This window comes from Scyliorhinus canicula, chromosome 2 (assembly GCF_902713615.1).
Source record: "Scyliorhinus canicula chromosome 2, sScyCan1.1, whole genome shotgun sequence".
Taxonomy (NCBI): domain Eukaryota; kingdom Metazoa; phylum Chordata; class Chondrichthyes; order Carcharhiniformes; family Scyliorhinidae; genus Scyliorhinus; species Scyliorhinus canicula.
The window spans coordinates 82,762,147-82,780,164 of record NC_052147.1 but is presented as its reverse complement, the minus strand read 5'-3'; the positions used below and the strand labels follow the sequence as shown (position 1 = coordinate 82,780,164).

Sequence of the window (18,018 nt, the reverse complement as noted above, 5' to 3'; positions counted from 1 at the left end):
CCATTTCTTGTGAAGCGCCTCGTGCGACTCCACCTTCACCGCCAGGCCGAGGAGTTCGTCCTTGTTCTCCGAAGCCTTTTGCTGCAGCGCCCGAATCTCTGCCGCCTAAGCCGTTTGAGCCCCGAGCCTGTCCAGCGATGCCCTCAACGGCTCCAGGATCTCAGCTTTTAGTTCCTGGAAGGAGCGCAGCGACAGCTCCTGCTGCTCCCTCGCCCACTGCTGCCACGCTGCCGGTTCCCTGCCCGCCGCCATCTTATCCTTTTTGCCTCGCACCTTCTGCTGCAAAGTTGATTTTCTGGTCGCTCCACTTCTAGTCCAGCCCATCCACTGGCCGCCAAGCGCCGAGGCTGCATTCCCACCTGGGGAAAAATGAAATCAGCGCCGTTGCGGGCCCTTAAAATAGCCCTGGGTGAGATCTTTTCCAGTTGTTCCCTTTGCTGCTAGAATCCAGCTTTCACAAGGACCCTCAGGTCAGCTTGAGGCCTCTAACACAGCCCTTCCCCCGCCTGCATGCTAAATAGGCTTTTGTCTCTCTGCTGCATCCCCAGCCAAATCCTACACTGTTTCTGCGGGACTGGAAACCAAGAAACATATCATTCCTGGGTTTAAAAAAAAACTCCTACATTCACCTATACTTTTTCATAAAAAGTCCACTCCGTATTGCTTAAAAAAGAGCTCTTTTCTGTGATCTTAGCAGGAGCTGCCGTGTGTGTGACCACTCACTCCATGGTGCACACCGGAAGTCCCTGCAGCCCTATCTTTAACATAGAGCCTCTCTTTCTGCTCTCGACCTCACTGAGAAGAACTTTTTTTTCCAGATCACTATTCTTTGTCCCTTTAACTTCACAATCTTCTTGGAACTCTTTTCTGTCCCATTCCCTGGTTTCCAGGGCTTTCTCCTTTTGTTTCTGGGAATTGCTTTCAGTTCCTCTGTATTGTCCTGCTTTTACAGACAGTGCCTGTGGAGTGCTTCTTATTCTTCGGTAACCTTCTTTCAAACGGCATTAACTGCTTCTGCTTCTCTCTGTGGGCCTCGTTTTCTGAGCAACAGCCTAGTTTTTTAAAACCCTATATTTCCTTAGAAGTCGTAAAACCTCAGTACAATGCAGGCATCTAAAACCATCTACAGACTTGCAGGCACATTTGTTAACATTAAGCCAAAATCTCTGGTTCATTATTTACTTGTCATAGCAAAAAAATAGGCCCTTCGACTCACAGGGTGGGATTCTCCGACTTCCCGGCCGGTCGGAGAATCCCCGGGGGGAGGCGCGATCCTGCCCCGACGCCGGCTGGCGTATTCTCCGGTGCCATTTTTAGGGCGGGGGCGGGATTCCCGCCACGCCGTTGGCAGCGACACCCCCCAGCATTTCTCCGAGCTCCGATGGGCCGAGCGGCCGTCCATTTGTGGCCAGTCCCGCTGACGTGAATCACTCAACTCACGCACCAGCGGGATCTGGCAGGTGAGTATGTGGGGGCGGTCCTCAGGGGGACGTGGGGGGATCCGACTCCAGAGCTTGTATGCTAAAAAGTAAGGTTAAGGGGGGAGGTTGTTGGGTTACGGGTATGGGGTGGATACGTGGGTTTGAGTGGGGTGATCATTGCTCGGCACAACATCGAGGGCCGAAGGGCCTGTTCTGTGCTGTACTGTTCTATGTTCTATGGTGTTTCAAGTGCTCATCTAAATACTTCTTATATGTTGTGAGAGTTCCTGCCTGTACGACCCTTTCAAGCAGTGAGTTCCAGATTTCCACCACCATCTGGGGTTAAAAAGTTTCCCCTCAAATTGTCTCTAACTCTGCTGACCTTACATTAAACCTATGCATATTTGTTAGTGACACCTCTACTAAGTGAAAAAGTTCCTTCGTACCTACCCATCCATGTCCGTCATAATTTTGTACACCTCAATCACGTTCCCCTTCAACCTTCTTTGCTCTAAAGAAAACACTCCCAAACATACCAGCCTTTTTTCATGGCTGAAATGCACCAGCCCAGGCAACATCCTGGTGAACTTCCTTTGCACGCTTTCGACTGCAATCACTTCCTTCCTATATTGTGGCGACCGGAACTGCACACAGTACTCTTGCTGTGTCCCAATGAAAATTTTTTACAGCTCCATCTTAAACTTCCATCTTAAACTTGATGGGGCTGGTTTAGCACACTGGGCTAAATCGCTGGCTTTTGAAGCAGACCAGCGTCCCCGAACAGGCGCCGGAATGTGGTGACTGTGGCTTTTCACAGTAACTTCATTTGAAGCCTACTCGTGACAATGAGCGATTTTCAACTCCCTGCTCTTGTATATTCCCCAGCTAATTAAGACAAGCATCCCATATGCTTTTGTAACGACCTTATCTACCTTTGACAGGAGATGGGAAACTGATTTGTAGTCCAGGAGATAGCTGGAGTTGCTGGAGTTCAGGAAGTTGAGGGTAGTGTAGTACTGAGGAAGGTACCAAGGTTACAACAGTGGACCTGCAGGCATGAAGGTGGTTTGAAGTGTGTTTACTTCAATGCGAGGAGCATCAGGACTAAGGTTGGTGAGCTTGAAGCATGGATTGGTACCTGGGACTACGATGTTGTTGCCATTACGGAGACGTGGATCGAACAGGGACAGGAATGGTTGTTGGCAGTTCTGGGGTTTAGCTGTTTCAGTAAGATTCGGGAAGGTGGTAAAAGAGGTGGAGGAGTGTCATTGTTAATCAATGGCTGCATAAAGGCAGTTTGAGGAGGATCTGTCTACTGAGGTAGTGTGGGCTTAAGTTAGAAATAGGAAAGGAGCAGTCACTTTGTTAGGAGTTTTCTATAGGCCCCCAAACAGTAACAGAGATGCGGAGGAAAAGATTACAATGCAGATTTTGGATAGGTGCAGTAGTCACAGGGTAGTTGTCATGGGTGACTTCAACTTTCCAAATATTGATTGGAACCACTATAATTCGAATACTTTGGATGGGGCTGTTTTTATCCAGTGTGTGGATAGACCTACAAGAGGCGGGGCCACATTGGATTTGGTACTGGGTAATGAGCCGGGCCAAGTGTTAGATTTGGTTGTGGGAGAGCACTTTGGAGATAGTGACCACAATTCAGTGACTTTCACTACAGCAATGGAGAGGGATAGGAACATACAGCAGGGCAAGGTTTATAACTGGGGGAAGGGTAATTACGATGCGATTAGGTAAGAATTGGGGAGCAGAAGATGGAAACAGGAACTGTCGGGGGTAGGCACAATTGAGATGTGGAGCTTGTTCAAGGAGCAAATACTTTGTCCTTGGTGTGTATGTCCCAGTCAGGCAGGGAGGAAATGGTCGAGTGAGGGAACCATGGTTTACAAAAGAAGTTGAATGTCTTATCAAGAAGACAGTAAGAAGTCTTACAACACCAGGTTAAAGTCCAACAGGTTTGATTCAAACACGAGCTTTCGGAGCGCAGTTCCTTCCTCAGGTGAATGGCGAGGTATGTTCCAGAAACATTTATATAGACAAAGTCAGAGATGCTGGACAGTGCTTGGAATGCAGGCATTTGCAGGTAATCAAATCATTACAGATCCGCTTCTCATCCGCTTCATTCTAGATCACAACGTCTTCACCTTTGACAACAAATTCTTCACCCAGATGCATGGAACAGCCATGGGGACCAAATTTGCACCTCAATATGCCAACATCTTCATGCACAAGTTTGAACAAGACTTCCTCACCACACAGGACCTGCAACCGATGTTATAAACCAGATACATCGATTACATTTTTTTCCTTTGGACCCACAGCGAAGAATCACTGAAACGACTACACGATGAGATCAATAAATTCCATCCCACCATCAGACTCACCATGGACTATTCGCCAAATTCTCTTGCATTCTTGGACACACTCGTCTCCATCAAGGACGGTCACCTCAGCACTTCGCTTTACCGCAAGCCCACAGACAACCTCACGATGCTCCACTTCTCCAGCTTTCACCCGAAACACATTAAAGAAGCCATCCCCTATGGACAAGCACTCCGTATACACAGGATCTGCTCAGACGAGGGGGAGCGTAACAGACACCTACAGATGCTGAAAGATGCTCTCGTACGAACGGGATATGGCGCTCGGCTCATCGATCGACAGTTCCAACGCACCACAGCAAAAAACCGCGCCGACTTCCTCAGAAGACACACACGGGACACCACTGACAGAGTACCCTTCGTCGTCCAGTACTTTCCTGGGGCGGAGAAACTACGACATCTTCTTCGCAGCCTTCAACACATCATCAATGAAGATGAACATCTTGCCACGGTCAACCCCACACCCCCACTACTGGCCTTCAAACAACCGCGCAACCTCAAACAAACCATTGTTTGCAGCAAACTACCCAGCCTTCAGAACAGCGACCACGACACCACACAACCCTGCCAGGGCAATCTCTGCAAGACATGCCAGATCATCGACTTGGATACCACCATTACACGTGGAAACACCACCCACCAGGTACGCGGCACATACTCGTGCGACTCGACCAATGTAGTCTAGTCGAACAATGATGTCCCGAAGCGTGGTACATTGGCGAGACCATGCAGACACTGCGACAACGAATGAACGGGCATCGTGCAACAATCACCAGGCAGGAATGTTCCCTTCCAGTCGGGAACACTTCAGCAGTCAAGGGCATTCAGCCTCTGATCTCCGGGTAAGCGTTCTCCAAGGCGGTCTTCAGGACACGCGACAACGCAGAATTGCCGAGCAAAAACTTATAGCTAAGTTCCGCACACATGAGTGCGGCCTCAACAGGGATCTTGGATTCATGTCGCATTACATCCACCCCCCACCATCAGGCCTGGACTTGCAAAATCCTACCAACTGTTTGGGCTTGAGACAATTTACACCTCTTTAACCTGTGATTATCCCTCTCCCTGGATCTGTAATGATTTGATTACCTGCAAATGCCTGCATTCCAAGCATTGTCCAGCATCTCTGACTTTGTCTATATAAATGTTTCTGGAACATACCTCGCCATTCACCTGAGGAAGGAGCTGCGCTCCGAAAGCTCGTGTTTGAATCAAACCTGTTGGACTTTAACCTGGTGTTGTAAGACTTCTTACTGTGCTCACCCCAGTCCAACGCCGGCATCTCCACATCATTATCAAGAAGAAGAAGAGGGCTTATGTAAGGATGAATAAACAAGGTTCAGTTAGGGCACTTGAGGGGTACAAGATAGCTAGGAAGGAGCTCAAGAAAGGGCTTAGGAGAGGTAGGAGGGGGCATGAGATGTCCTTGGTGGGTAGGATCAAGGAAGACCCCAAGGCTTTTACACTTATGTGAGGAATACTTATGTGTTCACAAAGGAGAGGGTTCTTTTTGTTGAGGAGGATAGTGCGATACAGGCTGGTAGGCTGGAGGAGGAAGATATTCGGAAGGAAGATGTGTTAGAGATTTTGAGAAGCCTGAGGATAGATAAGTTCCCTGGGCCTGATGGGATGCATCCTCAGATTCTTTGGGAAGTGAGGGATGAGATTGCAGAGCCTTTGTCTTTGATCTTTATGTCTTCACTGTCGACAGGAAAAGTGCCAGAAGACTGGAGAGAGGCGAATGTTGTGCCCTTGTTCAAGAAAGGGAATAAGAATGACCCTGGGAATTATAGGCCGGGTAGTCTCACTTCGGTCATCGGTAAATTATTGGAAGGGTCCTGAGGGATAGGATTTATGATAATTTGGAAAGATACAGCTTAATTATCAAGGAAGAAATAGAGAGGTATCTGGATAGAAATTGTCCCATTGGGCAGATGCAGCATGGGTTCATAAAGGGCAGGTCGTGCCTAACTAATTTAGTGGAATTTTTTGAGGACATTACCAGTGCAGTAGATAACGGGGAGCCAATGGATGTGGTATATCTGGATTTCCAGAAAGCCTTTGACAAGGTGCCACACAAAAGGTTGCTGCATAAGATAAAGATGCATGGCATTAAGGGTAAAGCAGCAGCATGGATAGAGGATTGGTTAATTAATAGAAAGCAAAGAGTGGGGATTAATGGGTGTTTCTCTGGTTGGCAATCAGTAGCTAGTGGTGTCCCTCAGGGATCCGTGTTGGGCCCACAATTGTTCACAATTTACATAGATGATTTGGAGTTGGAGACCAAGGGCAATGTGTCCAAGTTTGCAGACGACACTAAGATGAGTGGTAAAGCGAAAAGTGCGGAGAATACTGGAAGTCTGCAGAGGGATTTGGATAGATTAAGTGAATGGACTAGGGTCTGGCAGATGGAATACAATGTTGACAAATGTGAGGTTATCCATTTTGGTAGGAATAACAGCAAACTGGATTATTATTTAAATGATAAAATATTAAAGCATGCTGCTGTGCAGAGAGACCTGGGTGTGCTAGTGCACGAGTCACAAAAAGTTGGTTTACAGGTGTAACAGGTGATTAAGAAGGCAAATAGAATTTTGTCCTTCATTGCTAGAGGGATGGCGTCTAAGACTAGCGAGGTTATGCTGCAATTGTATACGGTGTTAGTGAGGCCACACCTGGAGTATTGTGTTCAGTTTTGGTCTCCTTACTTGAGAATGGACGTACTGGCACTGGAGGGTATGCAGAGGAGATTCACTAGGTTAATCCCAGAGCTGAAGGGGTTGGATTACGAGGAGAGGTTGAGTAGACTGGGACTGTACTCGTTGGAATTTAGAAGGATGAGGGGGGATCTTATAGAAACATATAAAATTATGACGGGAATAGATAGGATAGATGCGGGCAGGTTGTTTCCACTGGCGGGTGAAAGCAGAACTAGGGGGCATAGCCTCAAAATACGGGGAAGTAGATTTAGGACTGAGTTTAGGAGGAACTTCTTCACCCAAAGGGTTGTGAATCTATGGAATTCCTTGCCCAGTGAAGCAGTTGAGGCTTCTTCATTAAATGTTTTTAAGGTAAAGATAGATAGTTTTTTGAAGAATAAAGGGATTAAGGGTTATGGTGTTGGGGCCGGAAAGTGGAGCTGAGTCCACAAAAGATCAGCCATGATCTCATTGAATGGCGGAGCAGGCTCGAGGGGCCAGATGGCCTACTCCTGCTCCTAGTTCTTATGTTCTTATATAATCCAGGATAGTCAGCACGGATTTGTGAGGGGTATGTCTTGCCTCACAAGTTTGATTGTATTCTTTGAGGAAGTAACTAAGTACATAGATGAAGGTAGAACAGTTGATGTTGTAAACATGGATTTTAGTGAGGCGTTTGATAAGGTGCCCCATGGTCGGCTCATGCAGAAAGTAAGGAGGCATGGCATAGAGGGAAATTTGGCCGATTGGATCAGTAACTGGCTGTCACATGGAAGACAGAGGGTGGTAGTTGATGGTAAATTTTCATCCTGGAGCCCAGTCACCAGCGGTGTATCGCAGGGATCAGTGCTAGGTCCTCTGCTATTTGTGATTTTTATCAATGACCTGGATGATGCAGTTGAAGGTTGGATTAGTAAATTTGCTGATGACACCAAGATTGGTGGAGTAGGAGATCAGGTGGAGGGCTGTTGTAGGCTGCAAAGAGACATTGATAGGATGCCGAGCTGGACTGAAAAGTGGCAGATGGAGTTTAACCCTGATAAGTGTGAGGTGATTCATTTTGGTCGGACAAATTTGAATGCGGATTACAGGGTTAACGGCAAGGTTCTGAAGAATGTGGAGGAGCAGAGACATCCGGAGTTTATGTCCATGGATCTCTGAAAGTTGCCACCCAAATGGATGGAGCCGTGAAGAAAGCCGATAGTGTGTTAGCATTTATTAACAGGGGGATTGAGTTTAAGAGCCGTGAGGTTATGCTGCAACTGTACAAGACCTATGTTAGACCACATTTGGAGTATTGTGTGCTGTTCTGGTCACCTCATTATAGGAAGGATGTGGAAGCATTGGAAAGGGTTTAAAGGAGGTTTACCAGGATGCTTCCCGGATTGGAGGGTAAGTCTTATGAGGAAAGGTTGAGGAAGCTAGAGCTATTCTCATTGGAGCGAAGGAGGATGAGATGTGACTTAATTGAGGTGTATAAGATGATGAACGGTATAGATAGAGTGGACGTTCAGCGACTTTTTCCTCTGGTGGATGTAGCTGTTACAAGGGGGCATAACTATAAGGTTCATGGTGAAAGATATAGGAGGATGTCAGAGGTAGGTTCTTTACTCAGAGAGTGGTTGGGGCGTGGAACACACTCCCAGCTACGGTAGTGGAATCAGACACTTTAGGAACTTTCAAGCGGTTATTGGATAGGCATATGGAGTGCACTAGAATGATTGGGAGTAGGTTGATTTGATCTTAATTTCAGACTAGTTTGGCACAACATCGTGGGCCGAAGGGCCTGTACTGTGCTGTACAGTTCTGTGTTCTGTATACCTGTCCTGCTGCCTTCAGGGATCTTTGGACATGCATCGCAAGGTCTCTCTGGTCCTCTGTACTTCCTAGCATCCTACAGGTCATTGTCGAACAAATTTCCTGACTGGATATGGCAGGAGTGCAAAGCCATTGGTAGTGGTTCAGGTAGCCATGTCTTCCGCATGATGCTTCCACTGTTTGGTATGCATGTGGTCCTATGTTGTCACTTCATCAGGTTGGCACTCTAATTTTGGGTATTTCTGGTGCTGCTACTCGTACTATCCTCCACTCCTCATAGAACCAGAATTGATCCACCGGCTTGATAATAGTTGAGTGAGGGTTACAAAAGGCTTCATGAGTAGATGTGGTTGAATGTAGTTTTTCTGCTGGTGGCCCATTGCACCTCATGGATGCCAGTTGTGAACTGCTGTATCTGTTCTAAATCTAAGCCACATTTGGAATACTGCATGCAGTTCTGGTCGCCACGTTACCAGAAGGATGTGGATGCTTTAGAGAGGGTGCACAGGAGGTTCACCAGGATGTTGTCTGGTATGGAGGGTGCTAGCTATGAAGAAAGGGTGAGTAGATTAGGATTGTTTTCAATGGAAAGACGGAGATTGAGAGGGGATCTGATTGAGGTCTACAAAATTATGAGAGGTATGGACAGGGTGGATAGCAACAAGCTTTTTCCAAGAGTGGGGGTGTCAATTACAATGGGTCACGATTTCAAGGTGAGAGGGGGAAAGTTTAAGGGAGATGTGCGTGGAAAGTTTTTTACGCAGAGGGTGGTGGGATGGAATGCTTTGCCAGCGGAATAGTAGTAGAGGCGGGCACGATAGCAGGATTTAAGATGCATCTAGACAGATATATGAACGGGCGGAGAACAGAGGGAAGTAGATCCTTGGAAAATAGGCAACCGGTTTAGATAAAGGATCTGGATTGGCGCAGGCTGGGAGGGCCGAAGGGCCTGTTCCTGTGCTGTAATTTTCTTTGTTCCCTTTGTTATCCCATTTAGCACGGTGGCAAGTGCCACATATCACAGTGGATGGTATCCTCAGTATGGAAATGGGACTTTGTCTCCACTTGAAGTGTACATTGGTCATGCTTACTAATACTGTCATAGATAAATGCATCTGCAATTGATAGATTGGTGAGGCTGAGGTCAAGTAGGCTTTTCCTTATTGTTGGTTCCCTCACCACCTGACACAAGCCCAACCTGGAAGATAATTCCCTTCAGGACACTGCCATTTCGGTCAGTTGTTGTGTTCCCAAGCCATTATTGGTGATGGGTGTTGAAGTCCCCACTGAGTACATTCTGTGCACTTGCTGCCCAGCATGCTCCTGTCAGATGGTGTTCAGCATGGAAGAGTTTTGATTCATTAACTGAGGGGCGGCAGTAAGTGGTAATTCGTGGGAGGTTTCCTTTCCTATTTTTGCTCTGGAGCCATGACGTCCGGTGTCAATGTCAAGGACTCGCATTGCAACTCTCTCCCAACAATATACCTCTGCACCACCACCTCTGGCCTGCAAGTGGGACAAGAAAATACCCAGTGATGGTTACAGGTCTGGGTCTTTGGCAGTAAGGTACGATTCAGTGGGCATAACTAGGCCAGGTTGTTGCTGGCTGGTCTGTTCGACAGCTTTCCCAATTTTGCCACAGATGTTTACAAGGAAGACTTGCAGGGTTATCTGGGCACAGGGTTATGTGCTGCAATCATTTCTGGTCTGTGCGGTTTTATTTTTATTCTACTTTTCTGTCGCACCTTGGTACAAATGAGTAGCTTGATAGGTCATTTCAGAGGGTATAAGAATCAACCACATTGAATCAGTCTGGAGTCACAAGTAGGCCAGACCAGGTAATGACAGCAGATTTCCTTCTCTAAAGGGCATTAGTGAATCAATGGGTATTTACAACAATCCAACAGCTTTCATGGTCATGACTACTGAGTCTAGCTTTTGCAAAGTAATTCATTCAGTTTAAATTAGTATTGGCCTAGGCCTTTAGTAGCATTACCACCATTATCCCGTTCATATGAATATGTTTACAGGAAGAATGTCTGGGGTGAATTCTCACTTTTGTCACCAGACAGTAGTAGATTGGCCAGTTGTTGACATTTCACTCCAATTTCATTTCCATTTAAGTCAACAGAAATGATAAATTGTTGGCTGATTATTATGATCAGTTTTCTCACTGATGTCAAAATACATCCTTCTAAGTCTCCAAATGCAATTCTAAGATAATAGTGGGTGCATATGGAACGCTCAGTTTATAAATACACCAGCCTTTTTTGTCCCTTCGGATGAAAATCTAGGGGTGTAATTGAGATCCACAAAGGAATTGACACCCTGCCCATTTAATTATTACATGTGTGATAGCAGCTGCATGCAAATGGTCATAAGAAACAAAGATAGAAGTAAAAGTTCTGAAATTGAGTCCAAACAGTGACAAAAATTGATAGACCACATGAAATTTCAAATAGATCAATACCCTTTTTTTAAACACCAGCAGTTCACAAATTGTACCAATCTTTGCGAGACAATTGTATGGCATGCTGCTGCACGGTTTCCAATGAATAAAAGAATTCAAGAAAACCACCATTGGGATGAATTAAATTATCCATTGCCTGTCTGGTGAGACTTGTGTCGGTCACTAACATTTCTCCAAACAGATGTCATTTGTATGTGCCATGGAATATGGTGACTTAGGCTGCATGTCCAATTTTGCAACAGCAAGGCAACAAAAAAATGAATGCGTTCTTTTGTACACTGATAAAACATTTATTGGAAAACTTTTGCCTTTTCATGGTGTCCATCACGTCCTCTAGATAAATACATATGAAGATATTTTCAAGTGCAATAAAGAAGATAATGTTATATTACTTTCAGACCAACACACTCATTATGCTGTGGCTGCCTTTCAAAATGTGAAGCAACTAGACAAATATCAATGGTTGGAATGTTTGTACTGGACTTCTATAGAGAAACCTCTGGTTACATAATTGAAAGCAGCTCCTGAATTACAACAGATCTTTTGTTTTGTACTGTTCACTCGTAAGAAAAAAACTAGGACATTTCAGAATTTTCCTAAGCTAACAAAAATTATATCAGCAATATTTGCAATTGTGAAAAATCTCAAATGTGGGCCTTTGTTCTGCCAATAGCTGATAAAAGTGGTAGCTTAAGTTTTGATTGACAAATTGATGAAGAATGAGTCCATTATAAAGTTGTGCTTCTTTTTTTCAGCCTGCTTTCACGTGTAATGAATACTGGATCACAATTTGTGATGGAAGGTGTGAAGAATTTGGTATTAAAGCAACAGGTAAGTATCTATGGTTAGTAATTCTAAGCACAAAACAATTATATGTAGAATCAAAGTAATCTTGGACCAAAGAAAATTAATCTAGACTTTGAGGTTTAAAAATGTAACCAGGCTTCCTTACTCACTCCCAGTTTTGGAATGCAGATGTGATCTGTGTCTTGTTGCCAGCTGGCACAACCTATCCAAAACACTCAAGTGAGTGCAATAAAAATACTTGTGCATCAGAAGTTCAACTGTTGCAGCATAATCAATAAACAACATCCACATTGGCAATGTGTGTTCCTGGGTGATACTCAAGAGAGTATTCGTAGGCTGCTAACAATAATGCTCAATGCTGTATCTGAGCTGAGGTGATGGGGAGAATCACTTTATTCTCTTTGAAAAGGCCCAGCACGGATTTATGGTCTGTTATGATTGTGAAATGTCGGACGCAGACATACGGGGGGGGTTGGAATTTCTTCAGCCCAAAAATAACAGCCAATTATATCCTTTAACAGCCTTTAACAGTCCTTTAACAGCCTTTATATCTGAGAATACTATATTTCTGTGGCTGCAAAGGTTTTGGAGGTATATGCTATAGATCTCTCTGTGCCCTTGTCCCATCGATGGGATAGGACTTCCCCAGTTCCATATTAACAGCAGTTATCAAGATATTTGATGATCGTAACTGGCAGAAGATATTTGATGATCGTAACTGCTGCTTCACCTTTCTGAAGGCTTTATCCTAGGGCGCCTGCCACAAACACTTCTGGTGTTTTTTTAACCATGTGTGCAGAGGTGACAATAGAGTGGCCACGTTTGGGATAAATTTCCCATTTTAGTTTACAAGGCATAGGAAAAATTTTAATTCTGTTGTATTTCGTGGGGTCGGTGTCTCTTTAACTTTGTCCTTCACAGTGTGTCGGCCTTTTGTAGCGACTCAGTACGCTCGGTACATCACTTGCCTGCCTCGTGTACACATTTTTCTTGTTTGAGACAGACACCTGCATCAGAAAATAGTCTCAAAACCCCCTCCAGGTTTGCTAGGTGCTCTTTTTCCGTGGCTCCTGTGATTAGTGCATCAGCTAAGTATACACCTACCATAGGAACCCCCTGGAGAATATTCTCCATCATGCGTTGAAAAATGGCACGTGCTAACGAGACTTCAAAGTGCAAGCATGCATATTCGTATAAACATTATAGGTGTTAATAATCATGTACTTCCTGAATGACTCATCTAGTTCTGGCTGGAGGTAGGCATGGCTCATGTCTAATTTGGTGAAAGTTTGACCCTACTGCCAGTTTGGCCTTCTATGAGAAAGAGATGGGGTGGACAGGATAAAATTGTTTTCTTGTGGAAAATTCTAGAACATTGGGACAAAGGTTCACGGTAACAATAATAATCTTTTTCATTGTCACAAATTGGCTTACATTAACACTGCAATGAAGTGACTGTGAAAAGCCCCTAGTCTCCACATTCCGGTGCCTGTTCGGGTATACTGAGGGAGAATTCAGAATTCTAAGTGATAGAAGGTCTAGAGAGGCCATGAGGAAGAACATTTTTATGCATATGGTAGTGGGTGTCTGGAATTCACTGCCCGAGTGGTGATGGAGGCAGAGACCCTAAACTCTTTTTAAAAAGTACCTGGATCTGTATCCTAAATGCTCTAAGCTACAGGGCTATGGACCAGGTGCAGGAAAGTGGGATTAAAAAGGACGCCTGGATGTCCTCAGGCTGGCATGGACAAGATGGGCAGAATGGCCTCCTCCTGTGCTGTAACTATGATTCTGTGCATGGCAGGGGGTGCCAATCTAAATATGAGGTTTTATTATCCATTCGTTTATAATGCCCCGCAAAGGCGGACTGACTTATTGGGCTTAAGGGCGGGGGCAACTGGTGCAGCTCAGAATGCAAACTGTACTGGTTGTATTATACCAAGGCTCTCTAACTGCTAGAGTTTGGTCTCTATTTTGGTAAGTGAAGCTTATGGGACTCACTGTCCCTGAAATACTTGGGTAGGGTGTCAGGGTCCATGTAAATATGTTCTCTTGCTCCTTTTATTCTACCAAGGCCTTTTGGAATACCTTGAGGTATTTGCCAATGACCTCGTACAGCCCATCGGTTCCCAGTTTAAAAATTTGTAGCCAGTCCAGGTAGATCCTCTGGAGCCAATCTCTGCCCCAGAAGCTGGGTCTGGTCCTTGTACAACTACGAGTGGGAGTCAGGCTGTCTGCTGCCCATAGGTAACCGGGGTCATAGTGGTCCCCATATACTTCAGAGGTTCAACTGTATATGTGGTCAACCCGGCCCGAGTGACTCGCAAGCCTCGGGACAAGATTTCCGTCTGGAGATGTTGGAAGGGCAGTTCCCTAACAATGGTGGTGGCAGTGCCCATATCCACCTCCATTTCTAGGGAATGGCCGTTGACTGTATTATATTTATCGCGGCAACCTTAAGGATGATGCAGTTTAGATGTATCATTTTGTCCTCTCCAGGCTGATAGAACTGTAAGGCCCGCGCCTGAAGTGGCTTCGGCTTCTGGCCTGGTCGACATATGTACTGTTGATTCTGGCAGCCTTGCCTGAGTCAGGTCCTTTGGCCATAGTTACAGCAGCCTTGTGGTGGACACTTGGAGGCCTCCTAGTACTTCTAGTGTTATCCAGCCATCTTTTGAGATGCCAGTATGTCCTAGCTAAATGTTGAGTTGGTGGTGGGTGAAGCATGCGGGAGCCTTCACGGGGTATGCAGGCTTTTCTGAATGCAGGTCCTTCCTCCATCTCCCTCACACACTTCCCCATTCTCCAGCCAGAGAAAGCTAGTGCCCATCTTTCTGCGTTCATTTTTCTGCGTTCTCCAAAGATAGTGCTGATGTTATTGTGATGTGTAGAAATTGTGATTTATTTTATTTTATATTTGTGGCAGTAATTTTATTAAAAACCCTGGTCTATAATGCATACAGGCAGTGTGTCTATTAAAGCTGTAATTAAGGTGTCGTAAACAGTTATGTAATGAGTGACGATAACCATTTACTTATTTACAGAGAGATGGATAATTGTTTTAATTGCTGGAGATTCCCTGCAAAGTATATCATTTATAAGGAATTGTATTTAGTCCGAGCTAAGCAGGTGATGGGACACCTTAGTGGGATACAGATGATGTAATTAATGGAAAGAACCAGGTCTGTCTGTAGTTTTCAGTTTTGCCGATTGCTGTTAGGTTGTGCAGAAGAGTCTGACAAGAAAGAAGGATTTTAAGGTTGTTCTTGAAAAGTGTCTCTCTCACAAAGGTCTGCACAGACAAACAAGTAATCTGTCTTGTTGACTTTAACTACGTTAGCGACCTTTAAGACTTATCTGGATAGGCACACAAACAGATGGGGTATAGAAGAATACAGGCGGTTGGCCTAGATAGGGCACGTGATCGGCGCAGGCTTGGAGGGCCGAAGGGCCTATTCCAGTGCTATATTGTTCTTTGTTCTATAAGTGGCATTTGAACTGTATTGGGAATTAGTGGCAGATGTAGGGCACGATTCTCCGCTCCCCACGAGGCGTGGGAGAATCGTGGGAGGGCCCCCCGACAAAATTCACACACTCCTGGTGCCCCCCCCCCCCCCCCCCCCCCCCCCCCGCGCGATTCTCCTCACGAGTTCCCAGGGGTCCTCCCAGCTGTGTTGAATTGGTAATACAACAAAAAACTGTACAGCACAGTACAGGCCCTTCGGCACACGATGTTGTGCCAAACTAGTCTGAAACTAAGATCAAATCAACTTACTCCCAATCATTCTAGTGCACTCCATATGCCTATCCAATAACCGCTTGAAAGTTCCGAACGTGTCCAACTCCACTACCGTAGCTGGGAGTGTGTTCCACGCCCCAACCACTCTCTGAGTAAAGAACATCTGACATCCCTCCTATATCTTCCACCATGAACCTTATAGTTATGCCCCCTTGTAACAGCTACATCCACCCAACGAAAAGGTCGCTGAGCGTCCACTCTATCTATACCTCTCATCATCTTGTACACCTCAATTAAGTAACATCTCATCCTCCTTCGCTCCAATGAGAAAAGCTCTAGCTCCCTCAACCTTTCCTCATAAGACCTACCCTCCAATCCGGGCAGCATCCTGGTAAACCTCCTTTAAACCCTTTCCAATGCTTCCACATCCTTCCTATAATGAGGTGACCAGAACTGCACACAATACTCCAAATGTGGTCTAACCAAGGTCTTGTACAGTTGCAGCATAACCTCACGGCTCTTAAACTCAATCCCCCTGTTAATAAATGCTACTACACTATAGGCTTTCTTCACGGCTCTATCCACTTGGGTGGCAACTTTCAGAGATCTATGGACATGATCTCCGAGATCTCTCTGCTCCTCCACATTCTTCAGAACCCTGCCGTTAACCCTGTAATCCGCATTCAAATTTGTCCGACCAAAATTAATCACCTCACACTTATCAGGGTTAAACTCCATCTGCCACTTTTCAGCCCAGCTCTGCATCCTATCGATGTCTCTTTGCAGTCTACAACAGCCCTCCACCCGATCCACTACTCCACCAATCTTGGTGTCATCAGAAAATTTACTAACCCAACCTTCAACTCCATCACCCAAGTCATTGATAAAAATAACAAATAGCACAGGACCCAGCACTGATCCCTGTGGTACACTGCTGGTAACTGGGCTCCAGGATGAAAATGTATCATCTACCACCACCCTCTGTCTTCTATGTGATAGCCAGTTACTGCTGCTGGAGGATTACAGACCGCTATGGGTCGTAATGGTTCTGTAGTCGATCCATAAGCTCGTTGAATGTTTTAATGTCAGGAGCTTTAGGATAAGTTAAACTCTTAGTAATGCTGAACATTGAGGCCCCGCATGCTGTCAAAATAATTACTTCATGCCTGTCATCTCCTTCTCTGCCTTTGATGCGGAAAATCTAGCACATGCGTTTGGCATACTGAGACCAGTCCTCCGCTTCCACATCATATGGCACGAGCTTCCCAAATAAGGGCATTCCCAGGTTTTTCCTTTAGCTTTGTTTCTTACAGGAGTTGCCATTGGGGAGTTTCAATAAGGTTCCTCAGAATCCATGTGTTTGATCCTCATCGCCAATGTAATAATTAAAGGAGGCAGAATGAAAGGTCAAACTGGTTATTTTAAACTGAAAATAAAGCTGCTAACGCAGCACACACAAACAAATGTACCAGCCCAGGACTGTCAGAACTGGGTCTGGGTCCAGGAGCTTTATTTAAAGGTCCCACTAACGAGGCCCAGCTATAAGGTTCTCCGACCACTCACCATGGCAACTCATATTCTACGAAGCCCACAGGGGGATCAGTCAGAAGTCCCCCGTGGTCCATGTGAGGATTATCACAAAAACCTTCAACATGTCTCTTTTTATCAGCAGTACCGCACACAATTTACAATATCTACCTTATACTCTAATATTTAGGGAATTAACAAACCCACAGAGCTCAAACGCACCACACCACATAATAAATGCCAAAAATAACCAAAATAATTTCCATGGATTTCTCAACAGCCCACCAAGCTGTTAGTCACGCTGTGACTAATCTCATTGAAACTTCATCTCCCACGAGGTTTTCCAATCTTCATCTTCAAACAGCATTTGGAAAGCAGTGGTTTAATCAGACAAAATCAGCATGGATGTACGAGAGGGAAGGGATTCGGGGTGGACTGGCTAGATGGATATAGGTTATAGAAGACAGAGAGTAGCGGTGGAAGGGTGTATTTCAAATGGAGACCTATAGTTAGTGGTGTTCCGCAGGGATCAGTGCTGGGACCTCAAGAGTGGTTGTTTGTAGTATATATAAATGATCTGGAGGAAACTCTGGGTGGTCTGATTAGTAAGTTTGCGGATGACACGAAGATTAATGGAGTTGCTGATAGTGCCAAGGATTGTCAAAGGATAAAACAGGATATAGATAGATTGGAGACTTGGGCACAGAAATGGCAGATGAAGTTTAATACGGACAAGTGCGAGGTGATGCATTTTGGAGGATCAAATCTATGTATTGTTATGGGTCAGGGTTCAGAGAACCCCAAAGTGTATCATGGAGTTCCCCTGACCCATAGATTGGTAATAGATTGTGGTATGGGGAGCACACGGCCCACTCTACAGGTGTGGTAAAGCAGAAATGGAAAAGCACTTTTTAAAGCAAAACAATGTTTATTCTATGAACTCAAGTAACCTTTTTAAAACATACAGCGAACATCTTAGCAACCATTAATTCAAATACAACCCCCAAAGAATACAACACTAAGTAATGCTTAATAACTTCCCAAACAACATCCAGAAGACAAAAGCAACATCTTTCAACAGAAGCACATTAGGTTTACATTCACTACTGAGAACATTTATAATTCTGAATTCACCAAATGA

General features: G+C 45.1%; 1 protein-coding gene across 3 annotated transcripts in view; it reads left to right on the top strand.

Annotated features, from left to right (window-relative positions):
- The window catches only part of scfd1 (sec1 family domain containing 1), a 355,173-nt gene that overhangs the window by 244,822 nt on the left and 92,333 nt on the right, over positions 1-18,018 (top strand). For all 3 annotated transcript variants that reach the window (XM_038781482.1, XM_038781472.1, XM_038781490.1), the window contains one exon: positions 11,560-11,635. In XM_038781482.1, the coding sequence (XP_038637410.1) occupies positions 11,560-11,635 (76 nt within the window). The remainder of the gene's footprint in view (positions 1-11,559; positions 11,636-18,018) is intronic.